Genomic DNA, 19,474 nt, shown 5'->3' with positions numbered 1-19,474 from the left:
TGGCATCCTGTTACTCTTAAAATTTTTTAACTTTCTCGCGTTTCAGTCCGTAGATCGAGCAGATGGGCAAGTCTTTTGCGTCAAAAATGCGGGTGTTTATTCATGTACCCTAAAATCTAGTGTTGGGTTCTCCCACCACAGTTATCGCTATAATGACCTTTGACACGATAGTTTTCCAACCTGAGAGGACATTCCTTCATTGTCGTCTGACTTGGAAAATAAATGCTGCCTGAACCATATTCATGCATTTTTAAAAATTTGCGGTGCTCAGGTTTGTTTAGCGGTTGTTTATTCAAGGATGCGCCGTGAAAATTTGCCGCTCAGTCAAGTATCATTCAGACCTTGCCTTTGCACCAAAAATTGTTTCGTTTTCCTGATAATAAATTGGTTTGCAGTTTTTTTTTCACATTTCGCTTTTCACTAAAATTTATAATAAATCAAATGCTAAAAAATAAAAAAACACTGTTGAGTTTTCCTAGAAACTTTTGTAAGAGAACTGTTATAAGTATAAAAACAAGGAAAATCGTGCCCATGTGAGAATAAAAATCTGACAGAAATTAGTCTGACCTTTTTGCACTCAAACTAAAGGGAACATCGGATTCTCAAACAGGTGCTTAAGACTCGATATCTATCTGTTATGGTTTTTGCTGAAAGGAAACCGTTACTCTCATCTCCAATTATTCTTTATTCACAATGAAGTTTAATATGAATCGAATAAGGAACACTTATTTTGCTCTTTACCATCTAATTTCAGCTAGCAATCTTATCATTTGAAGAAAGTTTGTTCAGATATTGTGAATCGACACTCTGCTTATTTGAAACTAAGTTTCGTGGTATCATAACGCTATTGGTAACTTAAATGTAACGTACAAATGGCAATAAGATCAGTACGATGTTAAGAGGAAAATTTTCTCACCATATTTGCTATCAGTGTTCTATTTTTCTGCTAAAATGAACCTTGCCTACCTTTTCTATGAATGCTTCCCTTAAATTTTAAAAATGGACAACAAAACACTTCAATTGTTTGTCTTGGCAATTTTTCGCCTTGCATTTCGTATGCAATTTTTTAGCAGACTTCCTACTGCGCTGCATTTTCCAATTTTCAGCAAATTTTCAGCAACTCATCCGTCAAGGTAAAATGTGGTTGATGAAGCTAAAACCAGATGTTTGATGTTCAAAGGGCTTCGATAGGGTCAGTGGAGCTATCTGTTCTACTCAAAAGAACATTAGTGACAAATATTGCAAAGTATGACACTTTTTGAATGGTAAGTCCTACTTCTTGAATGTGATTATTTACTATTACGCCCTTTTGTCTTTTTTTTGTTAGGGTTTTGATGTCTCGCTCTTCTGGTTAATAGCGTGTGCTATATTTGATATTGGAGAGTATAGATCGTTTTCTGTTTTAACAAAACAACTGAGATCGGGCAACTTCTCGTATTTTTTACAAGGTGTAGAAATGGTGGTAAGTGTTTATTTTTTATTTTCAACATCTCTAATAAAAGTTATAGTAATTTGAAAAAAAGGCGATGCGCCGACGTAAGTCACATTTTTCCCCCCTTCTTTTGAATTTTAATTTTGTACATGTTTATTAAGCGTTCCATTGACATTTGATGTTTCCTCAATATTGTTTAATTAGTACTAATAATAACAAGACTGACTGAAATTCGCCAGAAACTTGGTACGCGAACCTCTACTGGCAATGCTCTTGGAGCCACAAACAAGCCTAGTGGTCTAGATGTCATTACCTTAACTGCCAGAGACAGGAAAAGGATGTCTATGTCGTCAGCAGCTGCTGGAAGGAGTGGATCAATCTCGGCAACCTCTTCACCATCCAAAGGTCACCAACAACAAGAGGTCAGGTGCAAGTGTGGGTACTTCAAACGGGATCATCTGCGTGAGTCGTTTTTCCTAGAGATCTTAGGTTTGACGAAAGTATGATATAATGACACCTGGCTCTATAGCAAAAAGCAGTAAAAATGGACAAGTATGAAAGACGCGCTCAAGTCTCATCATGGCTGATAACATCTGGATGGATGTGATTGTTGATGATTGTGATCATTGATACTTATTGTCAGTTGGGTCTGGTTATTATTGGGTTGATTCTTGCTATCTTTACTTGGAAAGCAGCCTCCATAATGTCTGTCAACCTATCAAGTTTGAAGCTCTCTGATATAAACTTTTACTGCAATCATAGTTGAGACCATGACTGATTTTAAGACCTTGCTCGACCCAAAAATCGGTGAAAAAAGATCACGTGCGACCCCAATATGGACCTATGAAAAAAAGGTTTTGCTTGGCTGAAATGATTATTTTAGTCTTTTGCTCTCGACCCAAAATGTCTTGTTGAATCTTTGCTCGACAAAAAACTACGTTTTTTGTTTCTGCATAGCACACCGAGTTTCAAACATCTGGTCCAACTCTCAGGAGTGGAGGAGGGAGTTACATATTGAGACCATAGACTACGGACACTCTGGATTCAACTCAAAACTCAAATTCATCAGTCAGGTAACTTTCCACTAGGCGTGCTTGGCACTAATTACCCAAATTACCAAAATACTAGTTTTTTTCATCCCAAGTTCGTTACTGTATGTTACTGTGCGTTCAGTCTGAATTTATTTGAATCTGCTCATTTGGATTGCGAGTGTTTATGCATCCAATGACTAATCGTCTATTTTTAATTTCATATTGGCATTGCCTAATCTTGAATATTCGCTGTAAACTGAACTAGTTTTGACATGCCACTGTTGTTTTAATACGAATTGCAAAAGAAATAATTTTTTCAGCGGTGCAGCCCGAAACAGGAAAAACCTAAGCAAATGTCATTTTTGACTGATTAATGTTGTTTTTTTTTCAAAATTGAATGTTCACGGCATATGGTTTCATAATGAAGTAATTTTTTTTGTTACTTTTGCGACAAATTTCTGTGAGGAAAACAGTTTCGTCATACGGGTTCCAATCAAATTACGTATTGGTAATCCGTAGTTTGAGTTGATCAGCGGAGCTTTTTTTAAACTTATCTACGGACTCCCTAATTCAAGCTACATTGGGCTAAATGCTGGATGCTATAAACTCTAACTGAAATTCATCTGACAAATTATACCTACCCGGGCTGACCACCCAGAGTATTTCAGTAGTGAACCATTGTAAATCCAGAAACTGTATATAAACATTTTTACACTTGTACATGTTCTGTTCATGTCAGTAGTATACTAAAATGCACGTATTGTCACGGGGGGACGTCCCCCCCCCCCCCCCCGTGACAAATCGTGCATAACGTTTTGTCACGGGTGGGGACGTCCCCACCCGTGACAAATCGTGAGGTACATTTTTGAGGTCGAAAAATTTTGTCTCTCAATTTTGCCGGGAACAAAAACTTGTAAACATTTTCTCGATTTGGGCCGGGGACAAAAACTTGTAAATTTTTCTCAAATTTGTGGGGGACAAAAACTTGTAAAATTTTTGTCAATTTTGTGCGGTGAGAAAAACTTGTGAAATTTTTGCCGAATTTGTTCGGTGGGCAAAAACTTACGATTTTTCCAGCTATTTTGTGCGGGGAATAAAAACTTGTTAAAATTTCACAGTTTTCTGGAATTATTGAAAAACTTGTGAAAATTTTGCAATTTTTGGGGGTCCCTTAAGTTGGTTTTAAAATTTAAAAATTCTTAAACCCTTTTTTAGTCAAAAAGACTATTCATGGGTTTTCAAAAGACAGAAAATTTACTAACCTTTTCATTATTTCAATCTCTTGATAAGTTTTATGTTATAACTACATTTAAACCAAAATGGGGTCAAATTTTGGTGGTTTTGATCCAACATCTGGTTTTGATCCAACATCTGGTTTTAATTTGATAGTTTTATTGCCCCTATGTTATCCCAGATTAGGGAGTGTGGGCAGATTAGAAAACCAATAAAATTTAAGTGCCAGGGCTCCAAATTGAGAATTATTGTGTCTGATAAGAAATTTGCAGCGTCCAAGGTGAAAAGAATGCAACTTTGCAGAAAATGAGAAGAAATATACGTATGAAATGGACAAAACAAATGCTCGAAACTATTTGAAATGTTCCAAAAAAGTACTGAAAAAGTGTTTGAAATTGTGCGGTAAAGCAATTCATATACCACAAATGCATGACGGGAGAGTTAAAAATCGAGAAAAAAATAGTGTAATTTTAGAGTAAAAATTGTTGTTTTTGAACAATTTTATGCAAAATACTTCCTCAAAAAGCAATTCCATTATGCACAAACTGTTTTGCATTGTAAATGAAAACAACAAGTGCAGACCGGTAAATTGTGTAAAGCAAGGTGTTTGAGGGACAATGCAAATGTGATCACGTAATATAGTGTAAAATTTGGGGAAAACTATAAAAATGACAAAATTTTAACGGGAAAAACTGATGTCCGACTGAACCCTACTGCGTAACTTAGGCAAAATGATAGAAGGAGCAGTCTATTTCCCTTAAATACTTAAGAAAACTAACTTCTATTTTTTTGCGAATGATATTCTAATTTTTTCTTTACATTAATAAACAGTTTTCCTGTTCTGTTTTTGTTCTCCAAAAATATTCATAGCAATAACAATAACTTAACTAAAGCTGCATGTCTACAGTATTTATCAATTTTTATCTAATCTGCACTTGTTTTTTCTGACCTGTGATTGGTTGAAAGCTGACTGAAGATTAATTTTAGACTGGTGCATATGACAAAATATGTTTTTGATTTTTGTTTGTTTTGCAAGTTTTGGTCTAGACTTTTGTGATTGGTTGGCCGAGTTTTAGGAATTATTATGTCTACTACATGTGCCAACATATGTCTTTCATTTCCATAAGCAATTCAGTGTGGTTGTCTCAGCTTCTCTGATTGGTCAGTCGGGTTTAGGCTTTATTACTGTCTTGCACATGTTTGAACACGTATTGTTTTATTATCAAAGACAAGGTGTGGTCTCTTTTATTACCATAAGCAATTCAGTGTGGTCGTCTCCGCTTCTCTGATTAGTCAGTCGAGTTTAGCCTTTATTATCGTCTTGCACGTGTTTGAACACGTATTGTTTTTCTATCGAAGACACGGTGTGGTCACAAGTTTGAGTTTGTTTTTAAAAAGAAAGTAGTATGTCGTCGTCTCAAGATTATTTTGATTTTTATCACGATATAGCGCGTTCTGAAAAACGATATGTAGTTGCCTGTGTGAAAACATATGATAATACTGGAACTTATATATCGCTGAGACTTTTCAAAAGAGAAAACGGAAGAGAACGGAGACAACGAATTTCGTTTCAACCAAATAGTCACTCTCTCTATGCAGGAATTGGAGCAAGTGGGAGAAAATATAGATGTTATTAGCAGAAAAGCTCTCTCAAAATTTGCGAACGAGCAGAGCAGCTCTGGCAAAAGGAAGTTACAGCCTGGTTCCAGTTTAGAAACGAATGGTCAAAATCGTAGCTGCAGATTCAAAAAATCAAAAAAAGCCTTAGAGAGTGATAAAGAGAATTAAATAGCAAATGAAAATGGTTGAAGCAATGTTTGAGCGTACACCTGAATGTTTTCGACAATTCCAAAAACTTTTTCGATATTTTATTTGCAATAGTGAGCCTCAATTTGATTCTAATCTTACAAAAAACTTCACATACAGCCAGCACAAAAATGAGGATCATTGCAAAATACAACAATTTCATTACCATGTCATTGCTGCTGTTGATCAATTACCGCAGTCCTTCAAGGATACTTCTTCTAAACCATATACAATACCATGTCTCTTCACTTGTTTTCAATTGCTCATTCGGGGGTCTTCTCACATAGTGCATTATGGCGAAGTGATGGAAAAATTTCAAGAGGCAGTCAGTTACAACGATCAGCACAATCTAGCTGTTTCAGTTTCTAAGAAAAAGTTACCAAATGTAAACATGCTAATGACACAGGATGTTCAAACGCAAACTGACTTTTTACCTACTTGCACTATTGATAGATTTTATAGTATTTATAATGGTGGTATGTACGGTGAGCTTTCCAAAATACTTGATATATTAAATAGTGGCTATGGTTGTTTGCATGTTGATAATAGTTTGATTTTGATAAATTTTAATATGGAATCGAAATCTTTTAATTAACAATTGTCTTGTTCTCTTGTCTTTGAAGAAAGATTTGAGCAAAAAAAGTTAATTAAAAAATGTTAGAGCATATGGTTAGCTAAACGAAGCAAATCATTATCGTTCATATTCAACATCAAAGGATATTCATAACCAAACATCACATGTGCAATATAAAAGCAAAAAAGTCCACAAAGTTTTGAGTTTTGATTTTGAACTGGCTTAAGTTTGAGTATTTGAGTTACTTCATTGTAAAATTTTAACAGTCGGCAATACAATAACTGATAGTTTTGTATCGGGATTCCAAGCGGATCTGCCAAATAAACTTTGTTTTTGTGAAACAAAAGAACCATCCAATGACTTCCTGCATGTTGCGACGGTGAGTCATTGACTATGATAAATCCTTCTCTTGTTAACTTCGGAAAATTGTCCGCGGCAAAAACTCCATAAAAATAATGCTTCAAATGAATACATTTTCCCAAGAAATAGCGTATTTCATCACTATCCATCTGTGGGGTAGGTGATAATCGAGTTTTTTGTCACCTTTCGTTCCGAATTAACATAGAATGTTGAGCTTCTTTCCCCCTGAAATAGAATTTCTACATTGGCTGCCAATGCTCCGTCAATTTGATTCTAATCTTACAAAAAACTTCGCATACAGCCAGCACAAAAATGAAGATCATTGCAAAATACAACAATTTTATTACCATGTCATTGCTGCTGTTGATCAATTACCGCAGTCCTTCAAGGATACTTCTTCTAAACCATATACAATACCATGTCTCTTCACTTGTTTTCAATTGCTCATTCGGGGGTCTTCTCACATAGTGCATTATGGCGAAGTGATGGAAAAACTTCAAGAGGCAGTCAGTTACAACGATCAGCACAATCTAGTTGTTTCAGTTTCTAAGAACAAATTACCAAATGTAAACATGCTAATGACACAGGATGTTCAAACGCAAATTGACTTTTTACCTACTTGCACTATTGATAGATTTTTTAGTATTTATAATGGCGGTATGTACGGTGAGCTTTCCAAAATACTTGATATATTAAATAGTGGCTATGGTTGTTTGCATGTTGATAATAGTTTGATTTTGATAAATTTTAATATGGAATCGAAATCTTTTAATTAACAATTGTCTTGTTCTCTTGTCTTTGAAGAAAGAATTGAGCAAAAAAAGTTAATTAAAAAATGTTAGAGCATATGGTTAGCAAAACGTAGCAAATCATTATCGTACATATTCAACATCAAAGGATATTCATAACCAAACATCACATGTGCAATATAAAAGCAAAAAAGTCCACAAAGTTTTGAGTTTTGATTTTGAACTGGCTTAAGTTTGAGTATTTGAGTTACTTCATTGTAAAATTTTAACAGTCCGCAATACAATAACTGATAGTTTTGTATCGGGATTTGCAAGTGGATCTGCCAAATAAACTTTGTTTTTGTGAAGCAAAAGAACCATCCAATGACTTCCTGCATGTTGCGACGGTGAATCATTGACTATGATAAATCCTTCTCTTGTTAACTTCGGAAAATTGTCCGCGGCAAAAACTCCATAAAAATAATGCTTCAAATGAATACATTTTCCCAAGAAATAGCGTATTTCATCACTATCCATCTGTGGGGTAGGTGATAATCGAGTTTTTTGTCACCTTTCGTTCCGAATTAACATAGAATGTTGAGCTTCTTTCCCCCTGAAATAGAATTTCTACATTGGCTGCCAATGCTCCGTCAAATGTAAGTTGAACTGAAATTGAGCAATTTGTAAGTTCTGGATGAATGAAATCATGAGAAGATTCTTGCGTTGATGTTAAATCAAAAGCTAGAATAAAGTGATTGGGATAATTGTCCAGAGTTATGCCATGCCCACCTTTGTCAAGAAAATCTAGGGCTTCTAGAGTATTGAAATGAATGCGGTGGTTGAAAGTTGTTGAGACAGGAGTTCCAACAATAGGTTGACCATTTCGATAAACAACAATTTGGCTCAAGTTGAATTTCTGGTAGTGAAAAGGATTTGTGCGATTAGTTCCGAGGTATACTTGATTTGTTGCCATTGCAATTATTATACGCCGTACAGGTTCTTTCGAGAAAATCTCCTCATGGCTCCAACTTCTTATTCTAGTTGTAGCTAAAAAAGTTCGTGGCAATACTCCTGTATAGCGATACACGGCAGGTGGTTTTAGTAGAGTTTTCTCAATTGCCGTCAAAACATGATCCGCTATTGTCATCTTTCTAACGTAGAGATTAGCTTCAATTATTTCGACTTTGTAATGTTTGTTTGACTCTGAAATTACAGCAAAATCATTTGTAGACCTTCTAAAAGAAATTCGCAGAGTAACACCACTAAGTAAGTGTTTATCACAAGTTAAAATATCACTCGCCGGCTTTCCAATAAAATAATTTTCCTGGCAATTAGCAACAAGAGCTTTTCTGGCCGATACGTCGTCCGCGCGACCGTCGGCGCCATCAATTTTAGCTGGATCATCCTCGTAATAATATCCCTGACAAACTAGCCATGTGTTTTTTGCAGTTTTTCCTGAAGAAAATTCCGTTTCAATGAATGCTTTGTGAGCATAATTTCCGTTTGTATTGGAAATTTTAACACCGTTAGCAGATACAGTGCATTCTGAAAATAAAGAATGTAATGCGTTGTTGCTAAAGTATGGCGCGTCTGTATTTTTAGCATCAGTTCCTGTTCTTAAATCGCCGTCATTGTTTCGGGAGATTTTACATTTAATTTCGAGGAGAAGTTTCTGCAAAACTATGAAATTGTTTCTATCGCCCAAAACTTCAAACTCAAGCATTGGACCGTCCGGTGAATATGATGGTCCGACTTTTTGAGTAAACGCATTGTCAAAGTAATAAGCAGAGGCTCTTTTTCAAACAAATCAAGTGTGGCGTGTGTTGCCTCTGCGGGCAGTAAATTAGTAATCATTTTGAACTTTAGAAAAAAAATTTGACCGACTTCTCGTCAAGGGCTTCTTCTTACGAATCCCTTGTTTTGGGTTTTCACCGTTGGTTTTTAATTTACGTATTCTTTTTGATCCGCCCACTTGTTTTCTCACAGTTTTTTGCACAGTCGATTTTAATGCTTGTTTTGGAGACTTTTTCTCTGTAACAACCTCTACCAGCTCAGGAGCTGCTTGAACAATTAATTCACGTCCAATCTTTTGGCTACAGGCCAAAGAAACTTTCTTGCAATCGGTAATGCCGCTCTGCCAATACCTGCTGCTAAAGCCCCAAAACCGCTTCCTCGTTGACGATAGTGTCCTGAAAAATATGGTGGCACCAATTGCTGTTGATAGTAGGCTTCAATTTAGTCGAATTTTTTGAAATTTAAAGTCAAAATAACTTTTCCTGTTCCAGCGAATGGAACTAATTCTCCAGTTTCTGTCCGCAATTGAAGTTCAATTGACTGAAAATTTTTTGATAATAATTTTTTGTATTCCGGGTTGCTGAAGACAATTCTGTGCGTTGGCTCTATTTCGCAGGGGCTACAGTTTTTCAGGCGTTGTTTTGAATCAATGACTCGAATAAGAGGAGCTTTAGTATCACCTACGTATTGATACTCAATTATGTTAACGTAAATAAAAATCAGTTGCTTCCTTGCAGACAAATCAAAAGGATAATCGCCAACAAAAGTTTTTTCTTCGTCATCAGCCATTGTCAGATTTTCAAAAGTGTCCAACGTCTTGTATCCAATATGATAACCAGACCCATCATGAATACCGTTGAACCCTAGTATGCTTGGAATTTCGTTGTCTGGAAAAGTAATTCCTTCGTTTTTACCAAAAAAGAGGAATAAAACTCCGTCGATTTTGTTAAATTGAAAGTCAAAATGAGGCAATCCAGTAGCTGTTTTTAAGAATCTCAAAAGATGGTCACGGTTTTCATAGGAACCAGTTCCAATAATAGCTCGTTCTCCACCGTATGGTCTGGAGACAGCATCAAATGGAATACTTTTTTCATAAAACTTAAGGCCTTCAGAAGAAAATATCTTTAAATCACTTTTGTTCACTTGATTTATTTTTGCCGGGAAGATAATTTCACTTAGTGCAACTCGCCAATCCCCCTCTAAATTAATTTCTTCATTGAAATAATTTTTGAATGAGGACAAGGTGTTTTGAGGAAGAATAGTCATAGAGGCTGATGAAACTAAGTGAACCGTGAATTCATTCATGTTTTGTTATTTAACTACTGTTGTCTCTAACTTTGACCAACTCTAATTCATAAAATTTTCCCTTGACTGGCTCCTGGGATGCGTCAATGAGACTGTAAGTAGGAGGATTTGATGTAGGTATATCGTAAATCTCAAAAACTTCTTTGGTAAATGTTTGCTTGTTTCCTTTTCTAAAATGAAGATCCGCTTTTGATATTCGCACAAAGTCCCCAACGTAAAACTTTGGTCGGCGAACTAGATTTGCTGAATCATTAAAAATTAATGATATCAAGTAAGGAACGTCTTTCTTTTTCACTTTATTCGGCGCCATCTTCGTTACTCTGTTGACTCTAGAGTTAATGGTTTGTACAAAGCTCTGCAATTGATTAATATACGAGTATGTCCATTTGTCCTCTAAATACTTGTATATCAAATTCTTGAGCGATCGTATTTTTCTTTCCGCAAATGCTGATTTTTTCTCGCTGAAAGTATTATAAACTTCGATTTCATTTTTCTGACATAGAGTGCTGAAAGAGCCCTTAAATTCTGTACCAGCATCTACCCACACTTTTTTAGGTCGCTTGTTCCTTATCATTTTCTTAAACGCATCTGCTGTTGTTGTGGCGTACTTTGATTTTAAGGGTTCGACTCGTAGATAACGTGAGAGACAGTCCACCGCAACCAATAAAAATTTTACATCTTTGTTCTCTTTTGCTAATTTATCCACATGAGCCAAGTCTAGCGACCAAATTTCGTTTACATCGTAGGCAATAACCATCAGTGTTGGAAATTTTTTTTCTATTTTTTAATGCTTTGTGTGGGCATTTTTGCCCTCCAGGAACAATTTCACTTTACTTGGTTTCATGTTTGTGATTCTTTGTAGATTTTTTACGCTTCCATACGCTGCGGGACCTTTCGTATATTTCAACTCAAGCAGTTTTTTCTCATTCGTCGAAAGACTCCCAGTTCTTCTCCTCTTGCTGAGTTCTGTCTTCCTTCGAAGTTTCGAAACCACTTCCGGCGTCTGAGGATTCTTCTGTAAGTAATTGACTGGTTTTTTTGTGCTTGATTCCTTTTGGCGAAATAGTTTTCATTTTCTTTTTTGGTTTGGCAGTTCTTTGAGTTCTTTTCCGGATCGCAATTTTAGCATTTCTGTTGATCACCAAGTCCTCTTTTATGTTTAAAACATCAAGAATCCTAAAATAATCTGGATTACTTAGTTTTTTAGTTGATTGTTGCAAATCATAGAGAAAAATAGGGACATTTATTCGTGTTGCTGTTCCGTCAACAATGAAATTTTCATTTTCGTCTATAACAACTTTTTTTGACTCTTTAATGAGGCTAACTATTTTCTCCGTCCTGGTGAATTTCGCTGGCGCTAAAACGTTAAGATTTTAAAGAATTTTGTCTGCTTTCAGTTTTGACAACTCAGTGGGATCAATTGTTTCCCTTGTATCTAAAATTTCCTGGTACTCTTTATTAGTGTTTTCATTTGGTCGCATACGGTTCAAAAACGAAAATTGAGCACCTCTATGCTGAACTCTGGGATCATTTTGAATTTGTGCGCAATATGGTTGCTCTTTCATATATTGATTTTTGGGAACCAAAATAAACTCTTCCGCAGTTGACATGAATTAACTCGAATGGATGAAACAGAATTTTATAATGAATTGAATCAATTCGAAACCGGTTTTTGTAAGAAAAAGCGCTCGTCGTTTATCCATTGATGACTTTTTCTTGAGAACACTTTCAAATATGTGTCTGTTTTTTTCTAAGTCCCTTACTTTCACTCTAACATGACCCAGCAAGACATTGTGAAGGCATTCACATAGAACCAGTATAACATCACTATCACAATTACGCAGGTATTTCCTTAAGTTTTTTGGTTGCAAATGCACCATTTGCTTCAGTATAGATAATTTTTTCTCTTTCATTGTTTAGAGGGGTTGTTTCTGCTTTATCAGATGGAAGGTAGAACACTGTAGGACCTGGCTCAGTAATATTTGAACAGTATCGTAAACAATCCGAAGTTTTTGGATCAAGATCGATAGGAAAATTCCCAAATGATTCTTTTGTTTCCAATTGATAGCAATGTTTTAAAAATTTAATAAGATTTAACTGCTTGCCTAAAAATTCGACTTGTTGAATATCGCGGGCTGATTTGAACAGAATGATGTGTGATGTGTTCAAGTCTATTGTACGAGACCACTTGCTCTGCTGATAAAGATTTTGCTTTATGAAAATAACATTTATTTTTTTGTGACGCCCTGCAGTGGCCAGCTTAACAAATACTTTGTCGTTATAAATTTCTTCGCATGAGTCGTCGAATGTCAAAAGACAGTTTTCAAGGTTATTCGAAAATTCTAAATTGGCATACTTTTTGAAACTAACTCCAAGTTTCTGCTCCATTTTGATGTATATTTGTTGCATTTCTCGGTATAAAAAAATAATGTGCTTAAATTTTGGGTAAAATGTGTTTCCACTCAACATTTTGAAAATTAACTCTGTTTTGCCACAACCTGAGGGCCCTACAACAGCCATGAAGACTCTATCTTGCGTAGATATAGTTTTATTCATAGTCTTGGATTTGGTAAAATGTATCCAACTAAACTTGACAATATGGATATCCAAACTGAGGTTTCTTCGCAATTTGGTTTTAACACGGTTAACTTCACAATACAAAGTGATATTAGTAGTAAAACAACAAACATTTGCACAAAAAATACAACTTCCGAGCGTGGCAAAGTTGTTTGGTTACAAAATTTCCAAGACGATTTGCTGCTACGTTCTTTTTCAAAATAATTTCCCTCTACAACAGCGTCAACTTGATCGACTGTTACTCCCTCCATCTGAACAAAAAATAAAAATTTGTTAAAAAAGTATCAATTGGGTATCAGATTACATAAAACAACTCATAGCAATTAAACTCAGTTAGAAAGTCTTTCATATGAACCATGAAGCACTCAGAGAGTCTCTCAGTTTTGTTATAATGAACAATTTTGTGCACTCTTTCTTCCTTCACCAAGAGTTGAATCTCTTTTGGCAGTGAAGGATCGTTTTTGTCAATTTCCTCACCAACCGGGTGCTTCGACATCAGTAAGAGTTTCGGAGGACAGACTCTGGGTTGATTTTTTGACATTCTGCTTTCTCCGCTGAAGAAAAGGTTCAATATAATACACTAAATGAGTGAATGAGCGAATTTCGTCCTCAGTCAGCAACAACTTAACTTTTCTCTGTAAAAACTGATTTCCGGTTTTAATGGTTTCGATGTTGGAAATTGAAAAACTCAGATTCCCGTCCCCCGTAATAAAGGCACAAATTGTTGAACTCAATGACAACGGTGCCTCCACTTTCGTCTATTCCTCTCTCATTGGTTAACCAGTTGAAATAGAAAATGGCTTTTTCTTTTGCACAATGTTTGTTGAAAATGTTTTTGCCCTTTGAATGATTTTGACAATTTTGTGTAAAATAGTTCACAGATATCGAAAGACACTCAAGTGAAATCAGATCAATAACAGGACATTCAAGCAATTCTGACAAAAACTTAACTTTTTCCGCTCCCTTAGCGTAGAATATTGCACCAGGATTCCGCAAGCGAACGCTTTGAATTATTTGTGTTAGATAAATATAGGGATAATTTCCTATGTCCCCCTCAATACCGTGCAAATTTCTACTCAACCAACTGAAAGATTGCTTTTGTTGAGCTGTTAACTCACAATAACTTGTTGGTGGTAAAATTGACACGCAGTCAAGGTTGTCTTCAGTACAAAATCCAAACTCTTTAACAATAAATTTTTCTTTTCTGTGACGAAATCCTTCAACGTCTAACACAACCGTTTTGCTACTCAGCATTCCAATAAGTGAAAATTTGACGGATGAAAAATCTTTATATATAAGCAAAATAATATTCCCGACAAATGCCCGCTAAAACAGTTGCTGCTTTTCCACGGAAGCATATAAGAATAACCAGGTCCTTGGTTATATATTTCGTATATGAAACCTCCTGCGTCGTGTAAAATAGCGTGCAAACGTAAAGTTTTTGATACTTTTAGATACTTGTCGAGAGATGAATTGTCGATGCCAATTAGACCTCCATTTGGACGCAACTTTAGAGCAATATCATGATCAAAGCAGTCCAACTCACTAAAATATTCACTTGCTGCCAGGAAATAGTTTAATCTTACTGATTTTTCAGGGTAAGATACAGAAATGGAAAAGTATTTGTCGTGAATGTTTTCCAAACAGTTTCTACAAAGAACTGGTTGATCAGAACGCATGCCAAGTCTTTTTTTCTCACTTACCAAACTGCAACTCAACAAAGTTTTTAATGCTTTTCGCTGAAGAGTCTAAAACATTTTTTATTAACAACCTCTAAACAAAGAGTAAATAAGATTTTGTCATTCTAATAATAGCGACAGACTAACTTATCGGGTTTTGAATTTTATAGTTTTAAACACTAAGAACCAATAACCGCAATGCTGATTGCATGTTGTTTTTGTTTGTCCATGAATTCTCCAATTGGTTATGATAAGACATAGAACAACGTATTCGTATACTGTGTAGTCACTCTCCTTTCGCCTTACTAGAACTAAGATTAAATTTCAAAATTTTGCTGTATTTTGATTGGCTAAAATAAAAACCAAATATATCCAATTATTATGCTCTACGTGACAAGTATAGTTACTGCTGTTTTCTGATTGGCTAAGATAAAAACCAAATATATAAAACTATTATGCTCTACCTGACAAGTATGTTTTTGAGCTATTCTTAGCAGCAACACGCCTAAACATGTAGCAAAAACAATTGACCACAAATAATCATTTTCTTTCAATTCTTGCATACTGTTTGTTTGCTCACAAAATCCAAATCTTTGCTCTACAACAAACTGAAAATTGTTTGCAAACTCTTTTCACAGTCTTTCCTCATTTCTTTTGGTCTTTCTCCACTATTGATAACAATCTAATTACTCTCGAAACAAGATTGATACAAAATTCTTAAGTCTTAGAACAAATTGTTTTATCTTTTGATTATATAGAAAAGCTGACCAAAAGTTTTCACGACCTGACAAATTACCACAACAAATCATTAATTGCAGCATTGTCTTCAAAGTTTGAACATGTCTCCGGTGGCAATTATTCTGAAAGAGGAGGCCAATCCCGATTTGAGAACAATAGCATATGAAACTTACAAAAAAGAGAAAGTCTTTATTGTTAAACAAGAGTTGCGGGACAACGAGTGGATTACAATTAACCACATGGCGCTACCAATCGTAATTTTCGACTACATCCAATCATTCAGATTTGAAAAGGCACTGATGAAAGGAGCACAGTACACGATCGATCATGTTACCGGCTACGTAAGAGAATTTGTTTTCAATCCAGAGACGATTGATGAAAATGTTAGGAAAATTCTTTACGACTATGATATCAAAGAGATTCCTCTATGCGAGAATCAGGAGGGCTATTGGAGGGACCTGGAAATTATTGATAGTTTCTGGCGGATTCCAAAACGCCCCGAAAGCCCAGACATTACAAGTCGGTCAAGTTCTCCTCTACCAGACTCAACGCCAACTCCCTCAACTCCCAAGGTAGCGGAAGCTTCCATAATTGCCAGCAGCAGTCTCGAGACGCCACCAGTGAGCCTTTGCTTTGATCCAAAGAAACGAAAGCTTGATATCAACTTCTAATACTCATTTAAAGACTTTGCTTCTTTTGTTTCTGAGATCTTCTAGTGTGAAAACTATTTTGTTAGTATTGTTTGTTCCGTGTTATATAGCCTAATATTTCTTTCTATTTTTGTCTCAACGCACAATGTTCCACTTGAAATTGAATTTTTGCTTCCACTCCACTTTTATCTCATACACAGTAAACAGTATAGACAATCTTTTGAACATGCGATATCGTGATAAAAATCAAAGTAATCTTGAGACGACGACATACCGCTTTCTTTTTAAATACAAACTCAAACTTGTGACCACACCGTGTCTTTGATAATAAAACAATACGTGTTCAAACACGTGCAAGACGATAATAAAGGCTAAACTCGACTGACCAATCAGAGAAGCGGAGATGACCACACTGAATTGCTTATGGTAATAAAAGAGACCACACCTTGTCTTTGATAATAAAACAATACGTGATCAAACATGTGCAAGACAGTAATAAAGCCTAAACCCGACTGACCAATCAGAGAAGCTGAGACGACCACACTGAATTGCTTATGGAAATGAAAGACATATGTTGGCACATGTAGTAGACATAATAATTCCTAAAACTCGGCCAACCAATCACAAAAGCCTAGACCAAAACTTGCAAAACAAACAAAAATCAAAAACATATTTTGTCATATGCACCAGTCTAAAATTAATCTTCAGTCAGCTTTCAACCAATCACAGGTCGGAAAAAACAAGTGCAGATTAGATAAAAATTAATAAACACTGGAGACATGCAGCTTTAGTTAAGTTACTGTTAGTGCTATGAATATTTTTGGAGAACAAAAACAGAACAGGAAAACCGTTTATTAATGTAAAGAAAAAATTAGAATATCATTCAAAAAAAAATAGAAGTTAGTTTTCTTAAGTATTTAAGGGAAATAGACTGCTCATTCTATCATTTTGCCTAAGTTACGCATTAAGGTTCAGTCGGACATCAGTTTTTCCCGTTAAAATTTTGTCATTTTTATAGTTTTCCCCAAGTTTTACACTATATTACGTGATCACATTTGCATTGTCCCTCAAACACCTTGTTTTACACAATTTACCGGTCTGCACTTGTTGTCATTTACAATGCAAAACAGTTTGTGCATAATGGAATTGCTTTTTGAGGAAGTATTTTGCATAAAATTGTTCAAAAACAACAATTTTTACTCTAAAAATACATTATTTTTTTCTCGTTTTTTAACTCTCCCGTCATACAATTGTGGTAAATGAATTGCTTTACCGCACATTTTCAAACACTTTTTCAGTACTTTTTTGGAACATTTCATAATGTTTCGAGCATTTGTTTTGTCCATTTCGTACGTATATTTCTTCTCATTTTCTGCAAAGTTGCATTCTTTTCACCTTAGACACAATAATTCTCAATTTGGAGCCCTGGCACTTAAATTTTATTGGTTTTCTAATCTGCCCACACTTCCTAATCTGGGATAACATATGGGCAATAAAACTATCAAATTAAAACCAGATGTTGGATCAAAACCAGATGTTGGATCAAAACCACCAAAATTTGACTCCATTTTGGTTTAAATGTAGTTATAACATAAAACTTATCAAGAGATTGAAATAATGAAAAGGTTAGTAAATTTTCTGTCTTTTGAAAACCCATGAATAGTCTTTTTGACTAAAAAAGGGTTTAAGAATTTTTAAATTTTAAAACCAACTTAAGGGACCCCCAAAAATTGCAAAATTTTCACAAGTTTTTCAATAATTCCAGAAAACTGTGAAATTTTAACAAGTTTTTATTCCCCGCACAAAATAGCTGGAAAAATCGTAAGTTTTTGCCCACCGAACAAATTCGGCAAAAATTTCACAAGTTTTTCTCACCGCACAAAATTGACAAAAATTTTACAAGTTTTTGTCCCCCACAAATTTGAGAAAAATTTACAAGTTTTTGTCCCCGGCCCAAATCGAGAAAATGTTTACAAGTTTTTGTTCCCGGCAAAATTGAGAGACAAAATTTTTCGACCTCAAAAATGTACCTCACGATTTGTCACGGGTGGGGACGTCCCCACCCGTGACAAAACGTTATGCACGATTTGTCACGGGGGGGGGGGGGGGGGGGGGGGACGTCCCCCCCCCGTGACAATACGTGCATTTTAGTATACTACTCATGTCAAAATATACACTGATCAGTCTTTTCTTCAGAGTAAAATTGTCTTTCTGAATTTATTCTTCTGCAGCGGCTGGACAGAAACGAGGAGTGACAATCCAATTTTTGCGGTCGCGGAATCCTTAAGTCTCTCTCTCTCTCTCTCTCTCTCTCTCTCTCTCTCTCTCTCTCTCGCTCTGATTGAATTCTTGTAAATTCACTAAATGCAAAGGAAAAGTGCATAATTATTATAAGGGGTTTTATGTGTAAAGTTTTCAATTTTAGTTCAAGTAAAGATTACAGCTTTTTGCGATAATTGGTATTTTTCTTCCGATTAAGCTAGCGCTTATGAAATTAGATGTTCTGGTCGCGTTGTCAATCGATATTGGACCACAGAGCCGGAAATTTTCATGAAAAGCTAGAGAATATAAAGAAGGCAAAAGAAAACTTTATTTTAAAAAGGAAATTTTATATTAAAAAAGTTATTAAAAGAGGAAATGATAAAAATGATTATTCATAACACCACAAAAATCGTGCAAGATAACCATTCATGTTGCAAGATCTTACAAGACAATCATCCCGTCTTGACTGGGGTACAGAACCCAAATAGACCTGTGGTGATTTTATTCTGCCCAGAAAACTAAAAAGTTTCAAAATTGTAGTTCTCACTCTGCAGATAGACAACTACGACCACACGGCAGACTTCACAGTCATAGCAGACGACTCTCACCCTGAAGTGGCTATGCAACACCTCGTGAGAGACTGGCACCTGGATCTACCCAACATTGTCATATCTGTCGCAGGCAGCGACAAGGCACTCGGAATCATATCCAGACACGCTAACAGGTCATCCATCACTCAGAATGCTAGTTTTGCTATCAATCATAGCATGGTGATCGTTGTACGCAACAGATTCACAGTTCAATATTAACACGGAGTCATAAGTGGGTCGAACCTGAACGCTTGTATTCAACAGAAACATATGTTAGAATTCATCTACATATAATTAGAAAACAGAGTCCAGAACTGGAGTATTTTCAGCAGCATTCACATTATCATGCGAGACTCTGAAAGATAGCTTTTGCTTACCTTGTCGCGGTTAGTTTTTCTATCAGTGTAGAAGTGTATATTTTCTGTTTTAGTTGAAATCCAATTTGAGAGTTTGATATTTGACACTATTAAAGTTTGCGATATAAATTTTGGATGGTAAACTCGGTAAAACTGTGCTCGGTAAAACTTCAAAAACCTCCTGTGTCAACACAATTGGAACTGAAATAAGACCAAAATCTTGAAAAAATAATTGAAAATTCTTTAACTGCTATGATTTTGAAGGATTTTCGCTTGACTACACACTATTTATGCAGGCACATGGAGACTCGCAAAATCAAATAAAGTACAAATTGGAAAGATTTTCTATCGAAAGATTT

The 19,474-nt window shown here is 35.5% G+C and overlaps 1 protein-coding gene across 5 annotated transcripts in view; it reads left to right on the top strand.

Annotated features, from left to right (window-relative positions):
• Window positions 1-19,474, top strand: part of LOC142342384 (transient receptor potential cation channel subfamily M member 3-like) — a 97,729-nt gene that overhangs the window by 30,606 nt on the left and 47,649 nt on the right. For all 5 annotated transcript variants that reach the window (XM_075393697.1, XM_075393695.1, XM_075393698.1 and 2 more), the window contains exons 3-5: window positions 1,672-1,894; window positions 2,390-2,505; window positions 18,724-18,893. In XM_075393697.1, coding sequence (XP_075249812.1) covers window positions 1,672-1,894; window positions 2,390-2,505; window positions 18,724-18,893 — 509 coding nt within the window. The remainder of the gene's footprint in view (window positions 1-1,671; window positions 1,895-2,389; window positions 2,506-18,723; window positions 18,894-19,474) is intronic.

The sequence above is a fragment of the Convolutriloba macropyga genome, chromosome 7 (assembly GCF_964194025.1).
Source record: "Convolutriloba macropyga chromosome 7, txConMacr16.3, whole genome shotgun sequence".
Classification (NCBI taxonomy): domain Eukaryota; kingdom Metazoa; phylum Xenacoelomorpha; order Acoela; family Convolutidae; genus Convolutriloba; species Convolutriloba macropyga.
This window is presented reverse-complemented; position numbering and strand designations above follow the sequence as displayed.